At 35.7% G+C, this 11,262-nt stretch overlaps 1 protein-coding gene across 1 annotated transcript; it reads right to left on the reverse strand.

Moving 5' to 3' along the window:
- Positions 1-995: 995 nt before the first annotated feature.
- On the reverse strand, positions 996-5,179 carry LOC121978696 (MADS-box transcription factor 26-like). Its single transcript, XM_042531002.1, has 7 exons — positions 4,908-5,179; positions 4,720-4,804; positions 1,766-1,827; positions 1,489-1,597; positions 1,352-1,393; positions 1,244-1,285; positions 996-1,163 (listed from the first exon to the last, which is right to left on the reverse strand). The coding sequence occupies exons 1-7, from the start codon at positions 5,087-5,089 to the stop codon at positions 996-998; spliced, it is 690 nt and encodes a 229-aa protein (XP_042386936.1). The 5' UTR covers positions 5,090-5,179.
- Positions 5,180-11,262: the final 6,083 nt, after the last annotated feature.

Consider the following 11,262-nt stretch of genomic DNA (forward strand, 5'->3'; position numbering starts at 1 on the left):
CACTGCAACGCTGGTCTGCTGCTCTACCCTGCCGCTCTGCAGACCTGCTCTACCGCTCTGCAGACTTGTCATGTCGCTCAGCTCTGCTGTGTTACGAAAACTTCCATTCTGCAGATCTTTCTTTCTGCAGATCTGTTATGCTGCTCTGGTCTGCCACACTGCAACGTTGGTCTGCTGCTCTACCCTGCCGCTCTGCAGACCTGCTCTACCGCTCTACAGACCTGCTCTACCGCTCTGCAGATTTGTCATGTCGCTCAGCTCTGCTGTGTTACGAAAACCAGCCTCTGCTGACAGCCTGAGATTATTTGCTCAGGTCATTTCGACTATAAGTTGAATTTAAATTCCGTGTAAGTTTTAAATTCAACTAAGTCCCCTAAAATCTCCAGCAACATATTGTGTGTCTAATATTTAATTTAATAAAACACTACATGGGTGAAAAAACTGTGACAGATGAAGACATTCACTTTGCAAGTTTATCATGTAGCCATCATTCTTGTCATAAGTTCTGATACGTAAGTGATTAATTCCAAAACACATCTGTCGATACAGTCTAACCTCTCTTGTTAGGATTCAGCAAAAATTTTTATGCCATTGAGTGATCAAGTATCTGAACCTTCTGAAACATGGCCTCTGAAGGTATCATCAGGTTGGCTTAGTTTTTAAAATTGCCAAGGAACCTGAATCTCTTGAGCCTTTTTATTTCAGAAAAGAAAGATCGAAGTTGAAATAATCTAGCATCAGAAAAGCAAGAACAGTGTAAGGTCTTTTTCTTGAAAAGAAATGAAAAGAGAAGAAGAAAAAAATCCATAGCATCAGGAAAGTTTTAGTTTCTGATTTTTTTTTAATAAAATAAAAAAAAACTCCAACTGAGAGAACACAAATACATGGATGTTGACTGGGAGGCACATTATTCAATACAGCCCTCACACATAGTAAAAATACAGGGCACACCAGAGAAATATTAATTTAAGCCCCTCAACTATCCTTATTACCATTCAGAAGGAGAAGCCTGTTTCAGGGCCCTCAAAATTGTTAAGCTGGTCCTGTACAGTCAGTGGGTAAGCATTAATGTGGTCAGCAACTGCAGTTGGAGGCATCTCAAAGTGCCCTTTGGGTTGGACCATCACTGAGGCTGCATCATAAGCCCCCTGTTCCTCCACAATCTGCCACAAAATCAATTAACAATGAGAGAAGTTGATGCCAAATAATATTTTGTTCTGAAGAACAATAGAGACTGTTAGACCTTCTCTTGGAGGAACTCATTGGTGGCTTTCAGCATGCCCTCCTGCACAATGAATTGAAACAATGAAAATTTTCAGACAGATCGTGTTTGAAGATATGAAAGAGTTACCTTGCTCTTCAGGGATTCAATCTCTTGGAACATGATCTGCATCTGGAGTCAAAAAGGGGGAGAGAGAGATTGAAAATCTCAGAAAATTGCACATGAAAAAGTAGTTAGTGTAGGATTAAATTTGGAAGTTTTTCGACCTTCTTGGTCCTGATGTGGTCTATCCAAATTCCAAAATGCCTTTCTAGTATGTACAGTTCATCAAGGTTCATCTGCTCATGACCAGAGCATCCTTCTCCAAACATGTGCCTTCATGCATACCACAGTCATAATAAATATTCATTATAACAAAAAAAAAAAAGGTTCAACTGATGTGCAATCCTCAAAATTATGTTCATTAGGAATACTTTTTGTTATTATAGGACTGTATGTATACTTGTGCTTCAACAGTTAAGTCAGGGAATAAATGTGTTATACCTCAGGCTCTTTTGCAGAACATTGATCTCTTCCTTCAGCCTGGAAATCTCTTGTTCGGAATCCTATAAAATTTGAGACAGAGGTAAATAATGCAAGAAACAATTTGCATTGATATGAGATACACACTAGAGAAGTTAAGAGGGCTTGAGAGAGTTAAAGAGATTACTAAGAGAACTTTCTATCTTTGAGAATGAAAGACAATGAGTTATTTATAAGTATCCTCCCAAATGAATAGTTAAGATGTGTTTGACATTATGTATCTAGAAAGTATTTATAAAATATCTAGATGCTTTTACAATGAGAATGTCCTAGAATGCATGCTAGAAATGTAAAGAAGATCGATCACACTTATGCATGTTTTTTAACCAAGAAATTCTCCCTTTGGTTTGAAAAATTATGGACTTACAATTTGTAGGCTTGAAAATTTTTAGACTATGACATTCTCCCCCACCTATGTTTGTGATGCGCTTGGTGCATTCTCCTCCTTGAAGCGCTTGACATGCTCGGTGAATTGCATCCGACTTGCCTTCGTATTTGGTAGATTCTGCCACTTCACAAAGTATTCAATGTAATTTATAACTCCTCTTCGAATAACCCTAGATATACATTGATGTACTCCAGATCTTTTTTGAAATAGGTGACATTGATTGTTGGTGAGTGATTGGACTTACTTTTGCTTGTGTCCTCTTAGTCTCCGTGATAAGGTTTGAGAATGCATGTTCACGTGGAAGACAATGAATCTTAAGCTTTGGAAAAAGTTAGACTTGGTAAGATACCTTGCCCATATGTTTGATGACAAAGATGAGGTACTTATTCTTGATGGTGATCTTGTTAAATGTTTGGTAGTTGATGCACATGCACCCAAACTTATCCTTCTTTTAAAACAAGATTGGGGTGCCTAAAGGGACCTTAGAAGTGCGAATATAGCACGAGTCAACCACGTCTAAGAGTTGTTTCCACAATTCAATTAACTCTAGAGGTGTCATGGCCTTCGATTTAACACCTATCTCCAACTCAATCTAGTGATCTATCTCATGCCTTGATGGATGCTTCATCGAAAGCTTCCGCGCCATTACATCCTTGTATACTTTATGAACCACTTGTATGACCTCTGATATTAACGCCTTGGAGTTGGCAAGATCCTTCTCATCATTCAACTCTCAAACTGTGGCAAGATATAGCTTGGATTCATCTTCAACCCCCTGCTTGAATTGTAGAGTTGATAGTGCCATAGCTCGACCTTGGCAGCAATGCTATGTCGGAATCACACACGCATTGTTTTCTATAAGTATGTTGAGGGAGTTGGTTCCTAGGAAATATAGGCACTTGGTCAAAGAACTCCAATTCTAATACCACTTGGAATCTACTGCAGGAACAACAGAGAAGTCTAGGCTTCCACTCTATTCTCTAAGTTAAACGATAATTGATTTAGCAATGGGCCTAGTAGGCGAAGACTCTTTATTGAGTTCTCTTAAGTATCTATTGAGGGAAGACTCTTATTATTATCGCAAAATTATGATGCTACCATAGTTTCACAACATCTTGTAAGTAGATGAATGTGACATTGATTCTAAAGGCATCATCATGTATGCCCTTGAAATCCAAAAATCTCTCAAGGTTTTGTAAGAAACTAATGACTTTGGGTACCCTTGTAAATGACTTTTGCTAAGATTGTGATAGCCTTCATGTTGCTAAGCTAACACTTGGAGCTAGTCCCATATGTGTACCTATGACCCTCTTCGTGTGTGTGCGGTTCCATTTCTAGCCCCCCCCCTCTCTCTCTCTCTCTATATATATATAATTTTGATATATTGCTCGACTCGTGCATCCACGATTGTCATGTGCGACTGAGTGAGTCGGAGCACCTGAAAATGAGTCGAGCATCCGGTATTAATTTGGGCATCCTGATATCTTAGTGAGTCGTGGACAACGTTACGTATAGAGAGTCGTGCAACATATCACCTATATATATAGGATCATGCTATGTGTACACATAGCCTTACATGTAGGTGTACACACGATGATTAAATTATAAAATTATTTCAATTTTTTTAAAAAATGATTTCTTTATTTATAATTATTTGATTTACTTAAAAATTATTATTATTTATTTCTTTCCTTTTTACTATTTTAGGGAAAAAATTCTTATTTTTATTTAATTTAATTTAAGATTGTTTTCAACGAGAAAAAAATTTATTATTCAGACTTCAATTATTATTTTTTATGTTAATTTATTTTTTTTCAAATCTTTTATTTTTTGGTTTTTGACTTATAAACCTTAAACCTTAAATCCTAAATCCTAAATCGACAAACGATAAAAAAAAAAAAAAAAACGAACGAGCAAGGGCCGATGGGTTCAACCAGGATCGAAAGAAAACCTTGTAAAATGGATAGTACTAGATAGCTCTTGTGAAGAGGTACTCTCGAATCTAAATTTCAAGAACCGACAATGAAGTCATCGGCGGGCAAAAGTGATAATGGTGGCGTGAAAAAGTGAGAGAAAATGAAAGAAAAAATTGGAAAGAATAAAAAAGAACAAGTGATTTGGAAGGTGAGGAGAGAGAATGTCTCACTGGAAATTTATTAAAATACAGTTGACAGATTTTGAGGAGATTATTTGTAATCTCGCAATACCTCTTACGGTATGTTGTATATATATCAAAGATTCTACAACATACACTAAGAGGTATTTTGAAAACTAAGGTGAGAAACATTATTTAAACCTACACAATCATCATCAAGCTTATAGACAAGTTAACCAAGCACAACAGTAAACCAAAAATTTTGGCAACTTTAAGATGTATTCCAAGAAGATTAGTAGGAATATATAAAAGCAAATACCAGAGATATCTTATTTATACTAATCAAATTTCAAGGAAGCTAAGCATTTATCTCTAAGATCTTGTTCTTCGTTCAGCTAGCTACTGAGAAAGAGACAGAAGCAGTGAACCGACCTGAGGTGGATCCATGGCAGCACTCACATAGTTTTGAGCTTCTTTAGATGTCATCTTGTACCTCTCGATCAATCCCTCCATTGTCCTTGCAAGATAGCCCAACCAAATATACCTCATCAACTAATTAAGAACAGATCTATGGAGGGAGGGAGTAAACCCTAAGAAAGTGGTAGGATATGAACACACACCCCTTCGTGGCCAGTTCATAGAGCTTGCCGTGGGCGGAGAAGACCATGATGCCGACGTCGGCGTCGCACAGCACCGACAGCTCGCGGGCCTTCTTCAGCAGCCCCGCCCGACGCTTGCAAAAGGTCACTTGCCGGTGAACCGGGTTCTCGATGAGCTTGAGCTGCACCTTACCTCGCACCATCTCTGGCACACAACCTCCCACTAGTTTGAACTAGCTTCGAGGTTGCTGCTGCTGCACTGCCGAACTCCGCCTGCAGACTCCCACCAACGATGGCCTCCATGAACACAGGCTGCCGTTTTATATCTCAAGCGTAGAGGTGTAATCGTGCCGAGCCGAGTCGAACTTTTGAATGTTTGAGCTTGATTCGTTTATAATCGAGCCGAGCTCGAGTTTTATTTAACGAATATATTCATGGCTCACGAGCTTATTCGAACTTTTATCGAGTCTAAACGAGATTAATAAATATAAATCATAAATTTAAATATTCATTAAAAACTAAATTATATATTTAGAGAAAATTATAATAATATTTTTATTCTAATAAATAAATTTAATATATTTATTTATATTTTTCATAAGTAGAGCGAAAATCTATAAATTCAATATCAAAACTATTATTTTTTATTTAAAAGTTGTTTAATGAGCTTAACGAACGTGTTCACGAGCTAACGAGCAGAATATTGCGAAACTTGAGCTTGGTTGATTTATCTTAACGAGCCTCATTAAACGAGTTCAAATGAATTTTTATCGAATCGAGGTTCGAATAACTCGCGAGCGGCTTGATTCATTTATACCCTTACTCAAGCGCAATGTTTTTTTTTATTTTAAATTTAAAGTTGCATCATGTACGATTAATTCCGAAGGTGACAGGTTGATATTTACCATGCATCATTATTTTCTATTAAAAAAAATCATTTGTTAATTTATCAAAATTATAACTCAATCCTTATAAATATGTGAAAAATTGAAAAATATTTTACCGCTGCATCATTACCCGACTCCTCCGAACAATGTTAGTACTTAGTAGGGCAGCCTAGGCGAGTTTTATTGGATAAGCTAATCCGGTCAAATTAAATCGAATTAAGTTATTAAAATAATTAATTACTTTTGATTTAATTTTTTTAATGTGTTTAAACTTGATTTAAGCTATTTTTAATTGTTTAAAATTTAAATGATTTGTTAGAAAGTTTAATATTATAAATTTATTTATTTGTTTTGAGAGTTGTTTTATTTATTTATATATCTAATGAACGCTTAATAAATTATTCAAATTTATTTAATCTTTTATATATATATATATATATATATATAAAATAATACAAAATAAATTTTTATCAAATTGAATTAAACTTTTTCACAAATTCGCAAGTTTGTCCTCTATCAATTCCGTGGCCCCTCCTCGTCCCGTTCCATTGGACGAAGCAGCCCCAACTCCACGAGACAAAATTTTCTGGACCACTTTTTATAGTCCAGAGGATGTGCCACTCGTATTTACGATCGGATCGTGGTCACGATCCGATCGCAAATGGTTGCGATCCCTTCTTGGGTTCATCGTCCCCATCAGATTATAGTTTTTGTTCGGAGCGGACGGCCGGAGGCCGTCCGGAGGGCACCCTCGTTCGACGCCCAATAATCTGACCACTTATCCACCACCGAAGGCTTCCAGACGATCTCGTCCGCTCCAAATAAAAACTATAATATGATGGGGACGATAATCCAAGAAGAAATTGTAATAATTTACGATTTGATCACGATCATGATCCAATCACAAATACAAGTAACATAATCCTGGATAATAAAAAATGATCCAGGAGATCTCTGATCCAACTCCACCGAGCACCTTCCTTGTCTTTCCGGGTCACTTTGTTGACTGTTATCCAATGCACTGTGACAGGCATGTGAGGAAGTCATTGATTATGAGCAAAACTCAAAATGGAATCCCTTTTTATTTGAATAAGACGTGTTGATTTTGTAACTACTATATAATTATAGCCGTTGCTATTTTCATAATTAATCTATGTTGGTTAGAGATGAAACATCCATATTAGAAGAACTATAAATTTTAATAGTTACAATATAGAATTATAGATCAGAGATGAAGTAGTTACATTCTTAACTGTTACAATATAATTTATTAGTGTTAATTAGAGTTAAGTATCTATGTTGTAATAATTATGAATTATATAACGGAGACAACAACTTCAAAAATAAAGATAGTTTCGAAAGTAAAAATATACTGACACAGGATCAAGTACCCTTTTGATCGTAATATATAAATCAAAAAGGGTGTCCCTTAAATAAGGCCCTCCTAATTTTTAAGGTTTGTGCTTTCAACCATGACAACAAGAATCATGCAGAGGCTAAAGTATAAATTAATACATGGGATGGGAGGAATCCCCTTCCTCCAATCCTTTTGATAAAAGAACGCATCTTGGTGCGTGGTGTCTAATCAAACCTAAGAACATTGATTATTCTTCCTTTTAGCTAATATTTTTCTTCTTAGCTATCAGTCTTCTTGCAGAAGCAGCGATATATATATATAGAAGCTGAAGTTAATTATTGTCCAAAGTAAGTTATACATGTCTGATGGACAAGACGATCGAGCACCTAGAGCTAGCGATTCTTAACTTCGATGATCTGAATGGGCCAGTCGAGATCTCATTTTCATCATTAAAACCATGGGGAAAGCTTAGTTCTGCTATACTTTTAAGTTCCAGTACTGGAAGAAATTATTGGACTAGTCATTGTTGGACAGGTTTTCAGAGTCGGAGGAAAAGGCTCAGAAGTGGGATGGGAATTGCTTCCTAGGACAAAGCAGCTTGATTGGTGGCATAAAGGTGATTAGATTCATCTTCAGCGTCCCTATCAATTTATCATAGAATCAATAAAGAAGAAATAAATCACATATGACTATTAACCTTTAGAATAATGATTGACTCGATTATGTGTCAAAAGATGATTTGCTCATCTCAGCGCTCCTGCCAACCTGTCCCTAGACCAACACAGAAGAGATATGAGCTCATGGGAGAAGGGATGGATTCCATTCCTCGCATATATAGTTAATTTTTTTATTTTTAGTTGACACTATGTAGATTAATTTTAGAGGTAATCGGTTTGATTCCATAAGATTTTTTTTATCGACCATTAAGATAAATCAGAAAGCACTCGTAATAAATTACTCATCGATCTAGTCTTCTTAGGTCAACTGTCCATTAAGAGATCAATTCATCCATTAAATTCAATTCTTAGATATTTAAAAAAATTAAAAAACCGTAGTATCTTTATCTTGGGTTCAAGGGTCACCGGTCACATGTATATAGTTTATTATAGTAAAACATAATTATACTCACTTTATGTATCTTTCGTAGTTCGTCCCGAAATTATGTGAAGAAAGATAAATTATAATTCATCGTCAAATTGACTTAGGGATGCCCATCAAAAATATATAGTTTATTAATTGGAGGAGAGGTTGAGAGAGAGAGAGGGGTACTCCCATGGTACAGCGGATACTAAATGCGCTAAAGCAGTATGCGCTAAAGCAGGCAGCAAGCTGTTGCGTGGAAGAGGAGACAAGATAAAGGCAAAAATCAAAGGGAGATCTTGTAATAGAATCTTGTACATTTGCATTATATTAATATGACGTTCGGGACTTGAAAAACTCATGTCCGTATGGGCACTAAGAATTAGATAAATACTACTTAATTAGCAATTTTTTTTTAATAATTTAGATGTCCAAATTTTATCTGATTAATTTTAGATTTTATATATTAATTTTAAAGATAGATAGTCTTTACTTACTTTATGCACACTTAGAGGTTAAAAATTGACCTTTAAAATATTTATAGCATTTGACATTTGAATCTTGATTATTTTATTTATTTTTTTGAGTGTGTTTTAATTATCGTAAGTGATGCATATTATTTATAGATGAAATTATTTTGATAGATAATATTAGGGCTTTACGAGTTAGAGGGGGGTGAATAGTGTTCATTACTTTGTCTCAATTGCGGGCTCGTCGTTTGAATGTGTAACGGAATACTTAATTAAACTTGAAGTCATATACACAACACTTTGCACTTGGTATTAGCAATTTACCACCACTAGCCTTCTCCTTCTCGGATACCTCCAGGAGACGGGTAAACCTCTTTCAACTCTTTAACAACTAATACAATAAGAAATTAAATATATAGAAGCAAATATAAAGAGAGTAACAACTTTACAAGAATCTTACTTATGATTACTGTTTGTTGCTTTAGAATGTCTCTTGTGATCTAAAAATGCACTAGCACTTAGTTCTCAAACCTCTAAGAACTAGTTTCGAAAATCTCTTCAAACCCCTTAGCTTATAACCTTTAAGTCGGGGTTGATTTCTATCTGATAGTCGACTGATCTTGCCTATCAATCATTACTCTATCGAATCCAACCATTTAAACCTGCAAAACAACTTTTTCTTGACCTGTTTGACCACCATTAGTCGACTGATCATGAACAATCAAATCTCGCGGTCAAATTGATCTGCTTCGACTTGCTTCTATTCGGTTTCGATCGATATCAGCTAATTGATATCAACCATTAGTCAATAGGTGCCATCAATCAAATCAACAGTCAATTTTAAAGCTGCAGCTACAATGGCCATTAGTCGACTATACTATAGCAAAATATTGTAGCAACACTATAACAGTACTATAACAATCGTGTTTTTTTTTTTTGAGGTTTTGGGGTTTTTGTGTCTATTGGTTGATTCATACACCCCCATTAATGACTAATATTTCTATTTTAGCCTTATCAAAGTCGAATTCTCATCTTGTCCAGTATCCAGTTGACCTCAACATATCAGGACTTCTTTTACTCAATATCCGATCATCCTTAACTTACCGAGAATTTCAGTTGTTTAGCATCTGGTCAACCTTGATTACATGGACTTCCTTATTGTATAGTATCTGGTCAACTTTTGGTCATCGGGACTTCCTTGTTGCCTATCATTCGATCAACCTTGACTTGTTAGGACTTCACGCCTTATTCCAACTCTCTGTTGGACTTTAGACTGTAAGTGTTTAGTCAACTATAACTCATTTGAACTTTTCTTTTGCCAACTATATATTGAACTTTTGATTATCAAGTATTCAGTCAATCATTATCCACTTGGACTTTTCATCTTGTGTAAACTCTAACGAGTCAACTCGAGATTGATCAACCTTGACAAGGGGTCGATTGCACTAACATATGAGACACGTGGAATAAATATTAAACTAAAATCTTGCCAAGAAATGCTAAAAGTGAAAGGTTTTAGGTTAAATAAAATAAAAACAGAATATATAAAATTTAAATTTAATAACATTAGATATAATGAGACAATTATTAGAATAAGAGATGATAAGTTATTTGTAATTTAGAGTTTAAATATTTAGAATTATTTTTGTAAAAAAGTGGAGGGATTTAAAGAGATGTTTATATAGAATACAAGTATAATGGTTGAAATGCAAGAGAATGTTAGGTGTTCTTTGTGATGGTAAAGTACCTAGCTCTTAGATTTAATTTTTTTTTTATAAAATAATAATTAGACCTGCTATGTTATATGAAACTAAATATTAGGCTATGAATTGAGCACATGAGTACAAGATGAGAGTTACAGAGATAACGATGTTAAGATGGATGCGAAAACATACAAGGATGTGTTGGATACGATTTTGCAAACCAAAATCTTGGTGTCATCGATCGTTGAAAGTCAAGTTTGACTTCAAAATCGAAATATACGTTTCGCGTAGATAAATCTGGACCATTAATTTGCTCAAAACCGATTACAGGTGAATGAGAAATTAATTGTTCAAAGATGTGCTCAAATTAACATTAAGGAAAAAGATGAGCTTTTAGTCCCACATCATTAACCGGCGAGAGCCATCGTTTCCTTATATGTGTTGCTGTGTTACTATTGTTAATACAAAAGCACAGGTGCTCTTTACCCTTGGGCGAGCAGGTGCTCTTGACCTGCGAGCCCGCCACCCACCACGGATTGGGCGAATAGATGGTGACCGTCGGATCAAAGATGAGGATAGATCGCAAGTAGATGCGGATCAAAGATGGTGACCTTGAAGAGGAAGGCTTGATCTGAAGCGTCAGATTAAATGTTGTAATCTGACGGCTGAGATCAAGATGAGATTTGAAGAATTATAACTGTACTGATCAAGGGACGAGATCATATTAGAATCTGAAGAGTTATATCTAGATTAAAAGTCATCTGATTCAGATCTGATGGCTGAGATCAAAATACCTTTAAAGGGTTATACCCTTTCAAAATGAACGATCCAAATCAGTCCAAACCAAGGGTTACTTACCTCTTCACCCACTCCTTCATT

This window comes from Zingiber officinale, chromosome 4B, assembly GCF_018446385.1.
Source record: "Zingiber officinale cultivar Zhangliang chromosome 4B, Zo_v1.1, whole genome shotgun sequence".
Classification (NCBI taxonomy): Eukaryota; Viridiplantae; Streptophyta; class Magnoliopsida; order Zingiberales; family Zingiberaceae; genus Zingiber; species Zingiber officinale.